Source organism: Dipteris shenzhenensis, chromosome 12 (assembly GCF_047967505.1).
Source record: "Dipteris shenzhenensis isolate YYH24624 ecotype China chromosome 12, Dip_SZ_1.0, whole genome shotgun sequence".
NCBI classification, from domain to species: domain Eukaryota; kingdom Viridiplantae; phylum Streptophyta; class Polypodiopsida; order Gleicheniales; family Dipteridaceae; genus Dipteris; species Dipteris shenzhenensis.
In genome coordinates this window covers 13,568,310-13,587,397 of record NC_141607.1, presented here as the reverse complement: position 1 = coordinate 13,587,397, position 19,088 = coordinate 13,568,310, and the positions used below count along the sequence as shown (strand labels likewise).

Genomic DNA, 19,088 nt, shown 5'->3' with positions numbered 1-19,088 from the left:
CAAGCTATGGATAGAGCTAAGGCGTATGCGGATGAAAACCGATCCGCTAGAGAATTTAAGGAAGGAGAAAAAGTTTTTCTCAGAGTTCCTTCGCACTCTAAGTCTTTGACTACAGGAGAGTGTGCTAAGTTATCACCTCGATATTGTGGGCCATGGTTAATTCTAAAAAGAATAGGCAAGGTAGCCTATAAATTAGAATTACCACCGGGGTGTAAGGTGCATCCAGTGTTTCATGTTTCTCGTTTAAAGAAATTTTTGCATATTGGTGACTCACTAATTGAAGGTGTTGTTTTGTTTCAGGAGATAGAGGATAATGCAAGACGCAAACCAACAAGAATCCTGGACCGAGGAACAATGCAAGTGCGCAATCGGAAGATACCCACGGTGTTGGTTGCATGGCATGGTCTACCTCTATCGGAAGCTACCTAGGAATCCGTATACCAGCTATGGAGAGTGTTCCTAGATTTCATCATCGAGGACGCTGATGCTTGAAGAGGGAAGGAATGTTATGCTCTAGCTGAGATAGCATGACCTCGAAAAGATCGGTGGGCATTTTCCCTTAGATGACCGACTTTTGTAATATTTTATGTGCGTAAATAAAATGGTCAAGGGAAGTAACTGCCAAGGTCCTAGGTGAGGGTGTATTGGCATCGACTAGGTGGTTTTAAGTGCTCATTCCTAGGTGCACCTAAATGTGTGAGAATGCCAAGGGGAAAATGTTTTAATTGTGCCCCAAGAGAGGGGTAAATGGTGTACCAAGCTAAAAGTCTGAAATGTTGACATGTGGCAGGAGGGAACCATCTAGGGAATTGTGGGCTTGTGGATAAGCATGAAGGAATGAAATTACGTATCTTTGTGTTGCATGCAATCCACAAGAGAGGCTGGGAGGAAAAACGGATGCCATCGCCTGTGAGCTAGCCAGTGAATCAACGAAAACCAGAGAGATTAGAAATTGTACGTATCAGGTCCCCTACTTTTGCATGGATACTATGGTGTAGTGTGGGAAGCCAGATTAGATATTGAAAAGAACTAGGCCAGGCTCACCCTATTCCTCACCCTACGCTCATGCAGGTATGGCTGAAGAGGAAGTAGCCACCACCTTGGGTTGGGGTGGAAATACATAGTGAGGTGCAATTGTAAAGATCATGTCTGGTGCCAAGGGAAATAGAGGAACTTATTGGGCGTGCTAGGGCTATACTATTTCCCTAGCTGTGTTGGGCCAGTAGTTTTTGGAGATCTATTTATCTAGTGGCTCGATCTTGGTGAGAATATCTACAGTAGTGCTCATTTTCGGTAGGACATGGGTGGTCAAAACAATAAGCACTTTATACTTATGGTAAAATAATTTTGCTGAAAATTTTGCTGTCCTTTCACTTTGCACTTGTTGTTTCCAGCTGAGGCATTACTATGTTGTCGAACCTGTTACGATTTCTGCTCTTGCTAGACTGAATTCTATGGTTTGAAATATGTCAGCCTATTGGAGCCTTGAATCCTGGGCGTCTCTCCACCTTCAAAGAACGTTATTTGCAGGTGAAGAGATCATTTAAAGGCATGTTTATGTGTTTTGAGTTGAAAACAATGTTCTTTTCATGGAATACATAAGGCAAAGCATATCTGTGGAATGTGCAGATGCAGGAAGAAGGTGGTCCAGATCCTCCATTTCTGTACGGAACTCATTATTCTACTCCTGGGTATGATGCTTAATGTTTACTTCCTTGTTTGTCCAAATGCCCCTTTAGCGATCATATGCGAGTCAGTTTCAAACACAGGCTATAATAATTACAAGTACAGTCATCAGATTATTTTGGTGTGATCTGCTTTAGGTATGTCCTTTACTGGCTTGTTCGTACTGCTCCAGCACACATGCTCAGACTTCAGGTAGGCTCTTTGTATATTTGGAATCAAGGATTTTAAAATGGGAAATGCTGTTGCCATACATGCATGTGTGCAGAGAATTCGCATTGGCCATGCAAACAATAGTTTGTAATCTATACACATTTTCACTTATGGATTTATTTGTATAAACAAAATTTGCTTCACCAGGGTTGACTCTTAGAAGTAACCCATGCTGCTTTAGTGAAGACACAGGTTTGTTGAGATATCTCTTTGCAACCTCGTCAGGCCATTTTCATACTCTCTGTGACCTATTAATCCGTATCTAGCAACCAACTATTCAACTGCTGGCAGCACTGCCTCTCCTCATTTGGCCTCATAGACACATGGATTCATAGAAGCTGCATTATACCACCATGCTAGAATGCACTTATTCTTGCTAACGAATCACACTCATTGGGAAAATCCTTGGGCAATACACAAATCATGCTTAGTTGTGATAGTTTTACCCCTCAGTTGTGGACATGCCATACAAAGGATGCTCTTTTGGTAAGGCGAAGCCTTGCTTAAGATGACCATATGAGAGTAGTCTAGGAGGGTAAAAACCTATTGTCGGAGGGGAATTTTTGAATTCCAAATCTGTCTCAATCTCTTCTCTTCTGCCATTACTTTGTAGGACGATTCATTTGCCAAAGCTGATTGGCCGTTTGAGAAACCCATGGCGAAGGTAAAAGTACTTTATATAAGAAGAGACAGTGATATGTAACAGCCTCAAAGGACGGCAAGATGACCCTGGTGAAGACAGAGTCCAATCCTGGAGATGGTTTCAAGCTCTAATGGCGGAACTGGTTGAAAAGACTGGAGCATGCCAGTAATAGTTTGCCACATGGGACGGTAATGCAATACAAAACCAAATTTTGCAGCAGCCAGAGGGAGAGAAAGGATAGTTCCATTATCGTGAATGACATTTGGAACTGAATGGATACCTTTCAAACTGAGGAAATATGACCGTCTAGGCTCCTGCAATGCCAATGCAAGGGGAAAAGCCTTTGACCAATGTATGCTCTCAGCTCTGAGAGAATTTCCCTGCAATGAATCCCGACCATGCCATTTTAAATGGGAGAGGACATGCTTCCAATCTAGTAACATATTTGAGACCAAAGGACAACCTTTGATCTTGCCAAAAACACAACCCAAAAGAAAATCCCATTGTGAAAGCTGCCAGTGTCCAAAAGTAGGAGTGATGAGTTGTAAAAGCAGGTGACATATCATAGCAGCCCAAGGCTGAAAGCCCTCTAAAAAGTGCAGCATCATTTTCCCCTTGTGGGAACGAATATGGACTTGAATGTTTAGAATATTCATTCCTCCATCCATTTTTGGCGAACAGAGATGTTGTGCCGAAAGTAATCTCAAGCTCTTCTTACCATGTTTTGAACGCCAGAAAATTTCTACAACAGTGGACATAAAAAATGTAAGATCTGCTTTGCTGAACAGAATGAGAGGCAAGTAGAATTGAATATAAGCCACCGAAATAGATTGGACAATCCGTAACCGGACGTGCAGAGGCCAAGTTGCCAACTTCCAATACTCAAGCTTTTTCTTCAGTTTTGCAAGTATCCAGTCAGCTTGTTGACAACGAGTAATCGTCCAACCCAGAGGATAACCAAGGTGATGAACCAATCGAGTGGGTTGAACAATTTCCCCTGGCCGTAGAACACTATGCTAGTCTTTTGAATGCAATGGCAACAACTTAGATTTTTGAAAATTTACATGAAGACCGGCAGCTAAACCATATAAAGATAATGTTTGCATCAAGAAAAAGAGATCCTGCTTTGTATTCTGAGGTGTAAAAAATGATCATCTGCATGAGCTTGAGCAATCAAAGCACTGCTTCCTTAAATTTCCAAGCCATGAAGCATGTCGGTTGCTACCAGATGATCCATGTATTGAAGCAGGGGATGTGTGGCTATGGCATATAAAAGTGCATTAAGCGGACAGCCCTGACGAACGGAACATCGAAGAGTCCATGCTTCAGAGATATCCCTAGACAGCATGGAAGCGGCTTTGCTGTCACTGTAAAGCTAATAAATGATCTGCTACAATTTCTATCCAAAATCCAATGCCTGCATGGTTTGCGATATAAAATCCCATTGAATTGTGTCAAATGCTTTGGCAATGTCAACTTGTAGTAATAAGACATCCTGTTGAGTGTATTTGGCATATTCTATTCCAACGTAGGCATTTGCAATATTATCAGTGATATGTCTGCGAGGAACAAAACCATATTGCGCAGGATGAAGGCCATCATGTAAATACCCTTTAATACGATCAACCACCATTTTAGTGATGATCTTGTAAATAACAGGCATAAGAGCAATAGGTCTCCAATCAGCCAATGATTCACATATTTGCTTCTTGCAAAGAAGTTTTACAAGCCTTTTTTTCCAAGAATCTGGCATGTGCTGCTTTTCCCAAGCAAAGTTAATCATATGTAACAAAGTTGACTTAAGGATATCCGAGTATGCAAGAAAGAATTCAACTATAAGGCGATTCCATCCTGAAGATTTCCATCTGCCACATGATTTTACTGCATCCAATAATTATCTTTCCGTGAAAGGACTTTCTAGCTCGAAATCTTGTGCAGGAGAGACAATGGGAGAAACATGCTGCAACAATTGATTCTGTGTTGCAAGAACTTCTTGTGAAGGAAGATATGCATTCCCAAATTGCCTAGAAAAGTGAGCAACACAAGCTGCAGCAAGTTGAGCAGGAGAGGAAGTCCAAATACCATTTGGCGTAAGGGCCCTGCAAATATTTGTAGACTATCTCTTGTAGTGCAGACTTTTAAAAATTTCTTTTGAAGAACAACCTTTATCTAGGAAATCCCTTTGTCGTGCTTTTGTTTCCCATTTAATGATTTTTCTATGATCACTGGTTTGCAAGCAGAGTATCTAGCCTGACATAAAGATGTGCCTATCCAGTCTAGTCTGATAAGAAGATCGTGTATTGTGCTGAGAAGTGAAGCCTGGCAGTGAAGGACGTGATTCCTTCCGCAGATCAACAAAACTGAATTGAAATAATAATTGTGACCAATGATGCCTCTTAGAAGCTAGCATTTGAGTACGACTAGATGTATTGTCTCCCGGCTGAGGGGCATTATTGAAATCACCACAGAGAAAAGCATGTTGTCTCGAGGGATAGCGCTGCATGTCATCCCAAATCAAACCTCTACTGTGAGAGGATTGGGGTGCAGAAGTTCATGCTTCACCAAAAAAGCTACTCTTGAAAAGGAGTGCTGTCCAGCATAGAAAATGTCATAGCCAGAAAAATGACCATGTTGATCCGCATACATATGCTGATTATGCTCTTGTAATGCGACTATGTCAGGCTGTAAATGATTGAGATACACCCATACTAATTTCCATTTTCTAGCATCACACAAACCCTGTACTTTAAGTGTCAAACATTTGATTTGTGAAAGCATATTTACAGTTTATGTACAGCTGAAACAAAGCTGAATATTGTAATCTTCTACTGCTGCTGTGAAGTGGCTTCAATTGCTAGTGGAAGCATCCCTTTAAACACATCCTGAGAGCTGTCTATCAAACTCAGTCATGCACTAATCTAAGTTTTCTGTAAAAATCACATCTCTATTGACACAAATCCTTCTTATCTTAGGATTATAGAGACTGTAAGCTTTGCTATCACTGCTGTAGCCAACAAAAATGCACTTAATGGCCTTATCATCCAGCTTGCTTCTCATGTGCATAGGGTGTGCAGCCAAACACCTGGAGGTAATCAACCTTGGGTTTTCTGTTATAGCAAGCCTCAAAGGGATTCACAATTGTCATGGCCTTGGTTTGGCATCTGTTCAAAATATGTGCTGCACCTCAATCCAGAATTTGTGTGGCAACATGTTCCCTTTGATGATGCATCTAGCCATTTCCATCAGAGACTTAGTTTTTCACTTAGCAACTCCATTTTGCTAAGGTGTATATGGTGTTGTACATTGATGCATAATCCCTCTCTCCTTCAAGAACCTTTGAAAGTAATTGTTCTTAATCCCTAATTCAGGACCTAGTTAGCACCTCTCGAGCTTCCTGTGAAGCTGAGCTACTTGTAACAAAGACCACTGCTTGCATATTTTAGCAGAGGGCTTCATTGATCCACCAAGATACACACGGATCTCTTTTATTTGAGGATCGGGAGCTAATGCGGATGAGCTTGGCTGCTCATGGCTTGGTGGAGGTATAGGCACTTGTGCTTTCTTTTGAAGAGGTCTTCTTGATTGAATTGGAATATCAGGGCCCTTGGTGGCCTCTTTTTGCTGGCGTGTAATTACATTTATAGGCTGTGATAATAAGCTTGCTGGCCCGAGATGAGGATATCGATTGGGTAGTTCTGCGTTTCATCACATTGACTCTACATTGAGATTGGACGGGTTGAGGGCATACCCAAAGAGGGTCGCATCCTCACTTTATGTGGTCAGCAAGTGATCGAGTTGGAGAAACATTTCGCTTTCAAATGCCATGCGTACTATGAGATCCGAGGTCGCCATCATTGTCTCTTCAGAGATGGTTTTGAACCACTATCGAGTTTCTTGTCCTACCGAGATCAGAGATGCCTTGCTGCTTTCATCCATGAAGCCATCTGATACATGGAGGATTTGTTCAAAAGACTTTTAATAAACTTTCTTTCTTTTGTTTTGGTTGCCTTCCTTTGGACTGGCTTTGATGCTTCTAGTTGCGTTCCTTTATTACTTTGTCACCCCTGATCTTTTGCCCACAATTTTAGTTTAATTATGTGTGTGTGCAAGTCTTTCATTCTCATGCTTGATTCCTTACTTTTCTAGCTCTCTTTGCTGCCACCCACTCGGCTGCATCTGCGTGGTAGTCTGGTTTATTCTTTGGAACACATATATGCAAGTATTTTGGCAATGCCAGCTAGAGAAATAGATCTGTACAAAATTCTTATACATACCCTAATGACTAGTTGACAGCCAATATTTATGAATATGGCAATTTTTTTTGGCAGAATGGGCGTTTTGATGATCCTGATCGCTTATTTGTCAGTATCATGGACTCGTGGGAAAGTGTCATGACTAACGCTGCAGATCTGAAGGAGCTGATTCCTGAGTTTTTTACTCTTCTGGGTGACTTCCTTGTTATGAGGTATGAAGTCCACATCCTCTTGTGACAAAGCTCTCTTCCTGAAAGTATATTTTCTTGGCGAAGGTGATTGATATTATGAGTTTCAGGACGTCTTTGTTTGTCTTAGTATTTTGAAAGTAGCATGTACTGGAAAAATGGCTAGTTGTATGCTGTCAAATTATCTAACTTGTCATAGTGGATCAGAGTTTCACATGAACTTCATGATGGACTGAGTTATTTATTTAAGGGATGACCAATTAGACATTTCTTTTCAATTCTTTTGTGCATGTCTCATGTCCTCTCTAGTTGAGTTGCGTCAAGCTTACAGCTTTTGAGCATAACCCAAAGATTTTACTGAAATCCAGACCCTCTGCCTCGTTTTGGCATTGATCACTTAGTTTGCCAATTGTTCAATTCTGTTGGAATAACGCGAGCTAACCTGATGCCTGGTCATTATTGTGTGCTTGAAACCGTTCCATGTGTGTAATAGTTCATGCCAATCATGGATCAGGTCCATACATACCCTTTGTGGTGCTCTCTGATGAAGTGATACTGGTGCAGAATCACCTGCTATATAGTGTGTTTTTAGCCAAAGCCATTCAAGGAGCAACATTAATGATCTTATAGACCGTGTTTTTCTTCCATAGATTGCCTCAGTCATTGCTGTACTATCTTGCATGTGCTCAGCATTTATACAAGATCAACTCTTGACAAGAAGGAGCGATTAGCTGCTTTGCAATGTGCTTCTTAGGGTTCTGACTCACTACCTATGGTAATTGAGTAGTATGTGCGAACAGCCAATGTGATGGACTATACAACCAATAAATCACTTATTCGTTGGGGGATTGCTTATAAGCTAAGTTTTGTAGAAATGTTGACAATACTCCATGGTCTTTTTGGACCCTTTGTGCTTGTAGGCCGAGTGCATTGTCCCTCGTCCCAAGGCCGTAACTACCAATACATCAGGTTTTGATGCTGGCTATAGTTGCCAAAGCATTGTCGTCTAGAAAGCTCGAGGGGGGTTGCCTAGAAGGTGTTGTGGCATCGTGGATCTCCTGGCGTAGGACTCTCTCTACTCTCACTAAGCTCTCACTAAGCAAGAGAATTCGCCTCTATCTAGAAAGTGTGCCCTCCAAGACGTGGGTGTGGCCACCAAGTGTACATCCTAGCATCCATGATTAACCGGTCCTAGTCTGATTAACTAGTCCTAGTCTTTTATCTTAGGGTGTTGTATGAGTGGGTGCTTGTCTATTTGCTCTTTAGATTGAGGGGAGTGTATTTTCCTTCCAACTTCAAGGAGAGCAAGCTGAAGCAAAGGTGTCTCTACTTACAATCCCTAACTAGGATTCGGAGGAACGATAAACATGAAAACTATGCTGAGCATGTTCTCTTCAGTTCAATGCATGGACTAGTTTGGGAAAGATGTTGGAAGGGCAAACCTTGATAGGTTTAGTTAAGGCAAACATGTGTGCGCGTGCTTGTCCATGTGTGACCACTAGGTGTGTAGATGGTAGGTATGATTGATGACATGATTTGTGTGATGGAGAAATCTATGGAGAGATTTGTGGATCTAGAGATGCTGTCTTGAGCACATAGCTGATGTCACTTCATCTTGTATCTTGTGTCTACTTAAGACACGTGTGAAGGCGGCGTTGCAGCCTCATCAATCTCCGAATCATTAGGAAACTCTTCCAAATGAGGGGGTCTTTTGAAAAAGTCCATTTGTGAGAAGGTTGCTAAGTCTGCCCCGTCTTCGGGGTGTTCCTAAATAGACCAAGTTGGAGTAGGATCTTCCAAGGCTCCAAGCATGGGGGTGAGGCCTCACACGTGTGCTTGCTCAAGAGGGCTAGTTTGCATCTCTAGATCAAATGATGCCAGTCTTTCCAGGAACTATGGAAGAACGACAGTTTGCCAAGCCATCTAGCCATATGATTCTACCAAAAGGAAGTTGCGGACCAGTTGGTGAAGCTGTCTCATGCATTCCTTGTGAAAACATTACCTTCTTTCATGGTTTTGGCGCTCTAGTGATTGTCTCATATCTTTTTGGCTCAGTCATACTTTGATAGTGATCATCAATGCATGACTCACATTGAGCCTATCAGGTGCCCTTTGGACACTATTACATCTTTTAAGTCCTTTCTCACTTGTAGATGGTCAATCAATCGCTTGACCTTCATGGTTTCATAATACCATCTCTAGGCAAAATTCTTTACTTAGGTTTAATGACGTGACCCTAGCGCTCCTGAAACCTCTGATCTGCAAGCAAACACAAGAACACACCAAACGTGAGGAAATTGAGCAGGCTGCTCACCACCCAACCATGACATCTACGGGATACGATCCCGAATCAGGAGATGTCCCCTTCGAGCCATGAGTTGAGCTACTGGCATGAACTCCCAACCCGATCCTAACCAGCGTGGTGTCCCATACCACCAGGTGGCGCTATGAAGCCTCGGATCTGTTGTTGGGCCTTGGGCTATGCTATGATGCAGGTGCACGTCGGCGAATCAATCCAAGATCAGACCTAGCACCTGGGAACGAGACTTGCTCCCATCGGCTCCCCAAGAACTGAACCTCTGGGTACCTTATATAGACTCGAGCCCCATGCACAAAAAATAACGAAGATCTCTAACTAGTTCGTACCCTTGCCACTCAACCCGAGAATCAAGCGTGCCTAGCCCTAAGTCTCCCCAGGCTACCTGAGCTAGTCTTGTGTACCTAGTACACGTTAGATACTAATCCGTGCACATGACATACTTCCCCTCCTCTAAGAACTCACTCCTAAGTTCGTTAAAAAACCCGGGAATGTCCTCTGGAGGTTCTCTAATGTCTCCCATGTTGCATCCTCCTCAACATGATCCTTCCACTTGATCTTGTATTCCGTGATAGTTCTATTACGAATCTGTCTTTCACGAAATTCAATAATACTCTCAGGTTCGTGTGGAATAAAAGTCAAATCTGTAACTTCTATTATTTCTTGAGGAGAAACAAGTTGATCATCTGCACCCAGTAACTCTTTCAGTCTACTGACATGAAATACTAGATGTACTTTAACATCAGGAGGCAATTCTAGTTTATATTCAACTGGTCCAATTCTTTTAATAACCTTGAACGGACCACAGTATCTGGGGGATAACTTCGGAACCAAACCAGTACTTAGGCTCTTGGATTCCTTGGGAATACGCAAATATACCATCGTTCCTTCAGTGAACTCTCTAGGTGAACGATGTTTATTAGCATAAAATATGTCCCGATCTTGGGCACTTCTAATAGACTCCTTGGCAAACTGCAACATTTCTTGCATGTCTTGTAAGAATGTCTTTGCAGCATCGTTGATTCCCTTTAACCCAACCATAACTGGTGACTTAGGTTGAAACCGGTACATAAGCATAAAAAGATTGCAACCAGTACTCGAATGCTTTGCACTGTTATAAGCAAATTCTATCATAGGTAGATAATCTTCCCATGAAGACTGTCTCTTAGAAACATATGCCCGAAGCATATCTTCAATTAATTGGTTGACCTTCTCTGTACTGCCATCAGATTGTGCATAATCTGAGGAACTCATACTTCGAGTAGTTTCCAACTTCTCAAAAACAAGTATCCAGAAGCTACTTGTAAACTTTGAATCCCTGTCGTCGCTGACTATGTTAGACAGCAAACCATATAGCTTAAACAAGTGGTCCACAAACTTGTGAGCCACCTGAACAGTTGAGATGGTTGTTCTAGTAGGTAAGAATCTAGCCATTTTTGTGAGTCGGTCCACTATGACCCAAATGGAGTCATGACCCTTGCGCGTTCTAGGCAATCCGGTAATAAAATCCATGGAAATACTTTTCCATTTATTACCCGGGATTTGCAATGGCTGTAATAGACCCGCGCTTCTAAGGCGTTCTGCCTTAGTAACCTGACAAACCCGGCAACCTACCACATAGTTTTCAATAAATGCACGCATCTTAGGCCAATAAAAGAGCTTATGCTGTCTTAGAATAACTAAGACAATCCGGAGGTGTCCAATGTGATCCTCAGAGCATTGGTCAAACCAAAAGGTAAAACGAGAAACTCGTAGTGGCCATACCTAGTTCGGAATGCGGTTCTATCTATGTGTCTAGCATAGATACGGATTTGGTGATAACTTGTATGCAAATCAATCTTAGTGAAATACTTCGCTCTAGCCAAACGGTCTATCAAATCATCGGAAGGAGGAAGAGGGTATCGATTCTTAATTGTCACTTTATTCAATCGTTTATAATCTTATACACATTCTCCCCGAATTATCTTTCTTCTTTCTTAAGAGGACAGGTGCTCCCCAAGGTGATTTACTTGGGCGAATATAGCCCATATTCAGATAATCTTGTAGCTGTGAAGCTAACTCATCCTCCTCAAGGTGGCTCATCCTATAAGGTGGAACACTAATAGGTTGAGCCCCAGGTACTAAATCTATGCGATGATCTACTGCCCGTTCTGGAGGTAAACCTTCCGGCAGTTGAGCAGGGAATACATCCATGAAATCATTCAACAACGTTCTCAATTCACGGTGTTCAAACACGCATAAATCATTTTTGTTATTAACAGAGACAACAAATGAAGAAAGCGGAATCAAAACACACTGATACACATCATAATGAGAAGTGTTTAATATATTCCGAAGCTGCATCGTAGATACAATAGGGCCCTAAGAAGAGGGAATATTATCACATTGAATACAAAATTGGGTGTCCTTATTCAAAAAAGAGAGTGTATGCTTTTTCCATCCAATCCGAATATTGTATGTTTTAAACCACTCTATTCCGATTAACAAGTCCACATGTTCCAAGTGCATGACATAGCACGTAAGAGTAGCTGTGTAGTCTTGAATCTGGATAGAAAGTGCTTCAATCTTGCGATCCCAAAACCGCTTCTCAGCTGGAAGCTGCACCTCGTAGGTGTGATCGCTAGGTATCATGGACAGCCCCATCCTCTGCACAAAATTGCAACTAACAAAATTGTGAGAGCTGCTTGGGTCAAACAGAGTGTGAACTCTTTGGTCCCTTACTTCTCCATAAACTCAGAAAAGGTCATGGGAACCAAATAACGAATTATTAAAAGTGCAATTACAAGAAAGTGGGCAGGTAATGACATCTACAGAAATACATGTCATCGAAACTTGATTAGCTCCCTTGCCTTTGGTACCTGGACCCGCATGGAGCTTCGGTCCCGGCGCTTGCATTTCGTTCTTGCACTTAGGACAATCATTCCTAGTGTGGCCCCGCTCCTCGCATATGAAGCAACGCCCTTCTTTCTTTAACTTCAATGTGCGGAGGAAACGGGCATGCACATTCTTCGTCTGAGTCGAGTTCTTCTTGGAGGCGTTGTCTAGAGACTTCGACTCCCGGTACCAGTGGTAGACTGGAAGAACTTCCTCTTGTTCTTCCCACTCGTGTGGGCAATGGTGGTTCCCTTTGTGTTGGCCATGGTATCATCATAGATGCACACATAATTCATGGCCTCTTGCAAAGTGGTACACTTGTTATTCTTGATATGTAGCTTGTACGAGTCAGGCAAACTATCCACAAAGAAACCTAACAAGGTCATTGGATCCATCTTTGTAGCTCTAGTCAGCTTGGACATATCGAGGGCCTTGAGCTTGCCTACGATATCGTAATCTTCCTCCTCCTTCAGAAACTCTTTTTCCTGAAGACCTCTTCGAATTCTATCCATGTTATAGGCTTGGGTCGGAGTTCCTTCCACCACAATAAAGCCTTTGTTGACATATACCCTGTTGCAAGCTGCATCTTCTTGTCATCTGGGTGAGGGTGAAACTGGAAGTGTACTTGCCACTTGTGCAACGAAGTGTCAACCACCTCCTTGGTACGAGACTTCTGATCTCCGGGAAAAGGATCTGGAATGATATTCGGACCTAACACTGAAGCCAAAGCATCCACATGCGTGAGTGCGTGAACAGTGCTAGTCAAAAGTGAGAGTTAGTCTAAATCCCTTGGAGTTGCTGTGTCAACCCTGTTTGATTCGTATTAACTCGCTCGAACTTTTCATCGAGAGCAGTGGTGAATTCACTGAAGGCTGTCTTCGTAATCAAATTATTGTAGAGGGTGATCGTCTGCTTGGTAGTTCATATCCTCATCACCCATAGTGAGCATGGGGTCTACGGAATCAGATAAATCTGAAATCTGTTCTGATGAAGGGAGTAAACTTAGAGAAGAGAAGTAACAGGTGGGATCGGAGCTAGGAGGAGAAGAAGAAGAAGAAGAATATATTATCATCCTCCGAAGACCAAAAATCGGCCTAGTCTGTTATGTCCCTCAAGAAGAGAGCTGAACTTTTTCCTAATGTGTGCATAGTAAGGGCATATCATTACCATGTGTTCTTCTGTTTCTGGCATACCTTGGTCACATAATTGGCATATTCTGCTCTCTCTTGGCATGTCTTTCCATCCTCCTATTTCAATTTGCAGCTGGTGTGATCGGGTGCGAAGTGAAGCCAAAGCCCTCCGCTTATGCATTGCCATAGGTGTGCAAAAGGAAAGCTGTCCAGATAGGAGGTGACAAAAGAGAAGAGAGGCTGGCCGATGAAAGAGGTGCGAAGCTGACGATTAGCTCGAGTCTGTGAACCCGGATACTCCCGTTGCTGGCTGTGCCGTACGGATGTCTGCTGCAGGCCGTACCCAAGTGACGAAATCCGCAATAGGGGTGTGGAGGGGTCTTCTCATGCGCACAAGCATGAGTTGGGGCAGAATTGTGGTTTCGCGAGGCTTTAACATGGAATGTACAGCTTTTAGAAAGCTAAGCTTTCTAAGAAAGCCCACCCTCCTAAACTTGGAGGGATGGTGCTTTTTTTAGCGTCCAGCCTCCCCGAAACAGCAGCCTGGCCGCGATCCTGCTCCAGTCTATGGCGCACCCCTCGACACTCTCCTGCATGGCGTCACCTAACCTCTGCGCAGCGTCGACCGTACATGGGATCCCGTGGGGTTCCCCTTAGCCCATCGCTTGCCTAGCGGCTCCTCTCATGCCTCCCCTACAATCCTCTCCACTCTCTCCAAGCTACACCTCTCACTCTCTCTCACCTAACCCCCCTTATCAGCCTCGAGTTCATCCTCTCTCTCAATGAACATGAATTTTGAAATTGAGGCATACCTGGAGAAAAATTCGTCCATATTTCTCGTAACAGAAGTTCCTACCTCAGAAGTTGGCTTTGATACCAACTGATAGGACTCCAGCACTCCTGAAACCTCTGATTTGCAAGCAAACACAAGAACACACCAAACATGAGGAAACTGAGCAGGCTGCTCACTACCCAACCATGACACGTACGGGATACGATCCCAAATCAGGAGATGTCCCCTCCGAGCCACGAGTTGAGCTACTAGCACGAACTCCCAACTAGATCCTAACCAGCCTGGTGTCCCATACCACCAGGTGGCACTGTGAAGCCTGGGATCTGTTGCTGGGCCTTGGGCTACGCTATGATGCAAGTGCACGTCCGCAATCCAGGATCAGACCTAGCACTTGGGAATGAGACTTGCTCCCATCGGCTCCTCGAGAATTGAACCTCTGGGCCCCTTATATAGACTCGGGCCCCATGCGCCAAAAATAGCGAAGACCTCTAATTGGTTCATACCCTTGCCACTCAACCCGAGAATCAAGCGTGCCTAGTCCTAAGCCTCCCCAGGCTACCTGAGCTAGTCTTGTGTACCGAGTACATGTCAGGTACCAATCCGTGCACATGACATTTAACCTCACCAATATCTTATGAGAGGTTTTTTAGCAACATGTGGTTTCTCTCTCTACAACTTGATCAATGATAGGGATAAAAAGGACGTATCTTGTTGTTTGAAGTATAATCGATTCAAAGATTGTATCCCTACTAGTGATGATGTTCTAGGCTTTGTGATCATTACTATAGTCAACAAATGTCCCTTCAATTGATGTATTATCAAGTTTCTTTTTATTGGAGTTAGGAATGCGAGCATAAGCTGCGCAACCAAATATGCTTAGGTGATCTATTTTAGCTTGCAAAATTGGTATCAAAACAGGTTGTCTCTCGCAACCCTGTGCCTTCCCCGTCCTTGGGAAGCATTTATATCGCAAAAACCCTCAGTTCCATTGTGAGAAACCCTTCTAGAGAACTCGTTTTCAGTCAGCTACCTTCAGTTTTGGCATTGGGAGGGCTCTTAGGGCTGCTCTACTTCAGGCCATACCTTATTTTGTGAAGAGTCTTCAGTTCTGCTATTTTCGAGGTGTTTCTACTGCTGCGGCTGTTTTACAGCTCCTGGAGCTGTTTCTTGCAGTTAGATTGCTGTACGGCTGTGTAGCAGCTGTACAGACCTGTCCTGTCCTGCGCCGCTCTGCCACCTGCTGCAGTCATTTCTATGCTATTTAAGAGCAGTTCTACCTGCTGCAATTGTACCTGGACAGGGAAGGAAACTTGTTTTGGAGTAATTATGGATCCGTTTTTAGGGTTTGAATCTGTTCAAATCAGTTTTGAGGGTTTCGGACTTTTTAAAGGCTTTTAAGTAGGCTGCCTCATGTTTCTAGAAGCAACATCTGCTGCTATCTGAACATTTCAACTTGTTCTAGAGCTGCTTTGGAGGAGGATAATGCTGTTTTTTTTGGATTTTACAAGCGCAACTTTCCTGCTGAGCTTAACCTGATTCTACTTGCATTTGGAGTGTCTTTTGCCCTCAGAAATCTGGGACTTTTAGGCTCCATTGCTTGCATTTTTTGGCCCTCGTGCCAAGAGCATTTTTATTTGCAAGCACGTCAGATTTCAGCCAGATTGTGCAAGACTTTGGCCAAGCATTGGCTTGTGGAGCAGGGAATTTTTTTTGATGCAATTTAATTCACAGCAAGTTACTTTTTGGAGGGCATATATTTGAGATGGCTCAAAATGTCAGTGATGTATTTGGAGTCCTCACTCAAGAGGATAAGTTGGATGGCAACAACTATTTGGAGTCCTTGCTCAAGAGGATAAGTTGCATGGCAACAACTATTCTTTTTGGAGCTTTATGATTATGAATCTTTTGATTTGGAAAGGGACTTTGGGATTTTGTGATAGGTGATGATGCGTTCTTTGGAGCTATAGCTCTTGGCAATCCTCCACAACAAGGAGCTGGTTGAGGTGCTGGCTGTGGTGGGCAGCAAGCTCTGAGCCAAGCAGTGGCTTAACCAACACCGGATCAGAGAAGATGGGATGCCCGAGATGCAGAGGCTTTGTCTTTAATTGCACTTTTAGTGAAGAGGTTCATTATACCTCATATGAAGTGCTGCAAAACTTCTAAGATTGTATGGAACACTTTGGAAGCAATGTACCAAGCCTGTAGTGAGGCAAGGTCTCATTTTGGAAATGGGAACTTGATTCAGTAAGGATGCATGAAGGGGACTCAATCTCAGGAGACAACTCCTGAATATTGATAAAGCTATTCCAGATCTCAGCTTGTCTACACTACGTTGAACTCCTTGCCCGGAGTCATATTTGTCTTTTCATACATCGTTCAATCTGTCCCTGAGGGGTAATCCAAACCCACTCGCCTTCAAGAGCTTGTGGGACTTCTATTTCATGAGAAGCAGACATGGGAAAAAATTTCAGCTAGTATGCGTGGTGGAGAAGCAGGAAGTAAGCATTTGCCGCTAAGTACAAAGAGAAGCCAAGTTTTTTGGTTTTAGCTAAAGCATGATGCAGGACAATTGTCTGAAATGGACAAGAAGGATAGAAATAACTTGACAAAAAAGGGCAAATGCCATGTTTACACAAAGCCAGGTCAGCCACATCTCTAAGTGTCCAAAGAGAATTGCAAGGGAGTTGGGCATGGCAGTTGCAAATTTTTCTGTTACGGAATTGTATTTCCGATATTTCTTGCTATGGATTTTATTTTATTTTTAGTCGTATTGACTATGGCAGAGTATTCGGTAGGAGCGCACTGGACGCGGCGAGGGTCCCAGTGGATGCTTTGCATGGTTTAGTTGTGGACGCCTAACTAACCTATTATTTGCCATTTGAGTGCAATTATATTGGGATTGATTGATTCAGTGATTTGTCCAATTCATTGTTAACAACTAATGTAATTGGCGGCGAGTACAGGTGATGGAACTAATGATGAGGATTGGAGTTAGTGTGAGGGTGCCGATTGAGGTGTCGCATGGTGCATATTATATGGCCATGAGCCAATGTTGTATTTTATTGATATTGTAAAACCTAGGCCAATATTTATGGTGGAAGACATAAACCATTTTTGGGTAAAGCAAGCCCAAAGTGGCTTTGTAAAAAGTAAGGGATGTAGATAATTTTGGATAAAGTGAGCCCAAAATGGCTTTGTTACACTTGAAAGCAAAATTGTGTGGCTGAACGTAAATATCGGTCAATTATGGAGATGGCTAGATGCATGGTTAAAGCGAAGGGGTTGCCACACAAATTTTGGATGGAAGCATGGAGATGGCTAGATGCATGGTTAAAGCAAATGAGATGCTACACAAATTTTTGGATGCAAGCATTTATGCGTCAATGATGTGCTGAATCGCTGTCCCACCAAGACATTGAAAGTGGTTACACCTTATCAAGCTTGGTATGACAGAAATCCCAGTCTCCTAGTTCAACATGGTCATTTTCACTTTTCTCAAGATGGGAAAACTGTTCTTTATGTAGAGTGAAATGACTGAGGTCCTGAGTCAGTGGTCCACAAACCATCTACTTGATTAGGCCTATTTGGCTCAGAGATAGGTAAAGCTTTCTCAGCGTTACCAATATGGCATGTGGCTACACTAGTGGAGTCTTTACTACCAAGTTTTTAAGAGAGAAAACGACATTCTAAAATCCATAGTGACATGGACACCAAGCAAAATACAGCCCCCCAATGAAGGGTACAATAGAAAACACAAGGATATCCACTTGGCTGACCGCTTACCTTGGATAAAGGGCTGAACCTTCACCACTAGGTTTAGACCCACTTTTAGCAATGTCTGCCTCTTTACTCCTACATTCGGATGCAAAATAGCCAAGCTTTTTCACAATAATAGTAGGGTCCGTTCTTCTTGGTGTCATTCTAATCATGCTGATCTTGGTATCATGATGATATTGGGAAGCGAAGTTGTGCTTTGGTTTGGGGCTGAATCGGGGTTTCTAGTTTTGCTTTCTAATATTAGCCATATAGGCAATATCATCCCAATTTCCTAACTTCTTACTCTACCTTTTGACTTCCTTAGTGATGAGATAACCATAAAGCTGAGTTAATGAGGGAGGAGGCTCTTTGTAAGAAATGGTTTCACAATGACAGCAACTGGTCATACAAAAGGTTGGCCTGTCTTAGTAGATTGTAAGATCTTCAAACTACACCAACCTGCCCACCATGAGTTGTGCATTCATCTCTGCACTTGCTCTCTACAAGAGATGCAATCCTTGCACATCTAGCCACAAGCATAGTTACTATCAAACGCGTTTGGAAACTTCAATCAAACTTTGCTTTGCATGCACAAGTTGGAAAATTTGAAAACGTTTGAAAAACCCCACGTTAAAAAAAAATTGACGTTTTGAAAAGACCCTAAAGTCTTAAGCTATGCAGATTCGCCTCTTTTTTCATGCCCGTTTTGATGCTTGTACTTTTGCGATGGCATCCGTACCTCCTGCATTGAAAGCAACAGCTCTCTCTCCAATCTTGTGACGTTTGCTGCTCTCCAGGTCCTAGGGTTGCATGCTGCAGCTTGTTCTAGTATTAGATGCTACCTACTAGCTACCGGGCTCCAGCTATTTAGTAACTAGTTACTAGCTTTGACGTGGGGACAGAATCACTTTCAAGTTTCATATTTTGCAGCTTGCAATTTCTAACTTGTAAGCTGTTCTAACTTAGTAACTAGTACTAGCCTTGACGTGGGGACAAAATCACATATTTTGCAGCTTTCAAGTTCTAACTTGCAAGCTGTTTTCTGAGAAAAAAGGTTTCGTATTTGACTTTGTAATTTTGTTTTCAATTTATGGGCCCAGGTGCCAACAGCTTTGTAATTCAACTCTTTGAGAGTCAAAACTCAAAATGTGACTGGATTGGCAGTGGTAGTGCACAAATTGCAATGGACATTTCAATGTATACTTGTCTGAAGCGCAGTGGAGACTCAACAAGGGGGT

At 42.7% G+C, this 19,088-nt stretch overlaps 1 protein-coding gene across 2 annotated transcripts in view; it reads left to right on the top strand.

Annotated features, from left to right (window-relative positions):
• LOC147895841 (uncharacterized) overlaps positions 1-19,088 on the top strand; it is a 161,892-nt gene that overhangs the window by 53,052 nt on the left and 89,752 nt on the right. For both annotated transcript variants that reach the window (XM_087382900.1, XM_087382899.1), the window contains exons 7-10: positions 1,474-1,530; positions 1,630-1,691; positions 1,824-1,878; positions 6,868-7,004. In XM_087382900.1, coding sequence (XP_087239026.1) covers positions 1,474-1,530; positions 1,630-1,691; positions 1,824-1,878; positions 6,868-7,004 — 311 coding nt within the window. The remainder of the gene's footprint in view (positions 1-1,473; positions 1,531-1,629; positions 1,692-1,823; positions 1,879-6,867; positions 7,005-19,088) is intronic.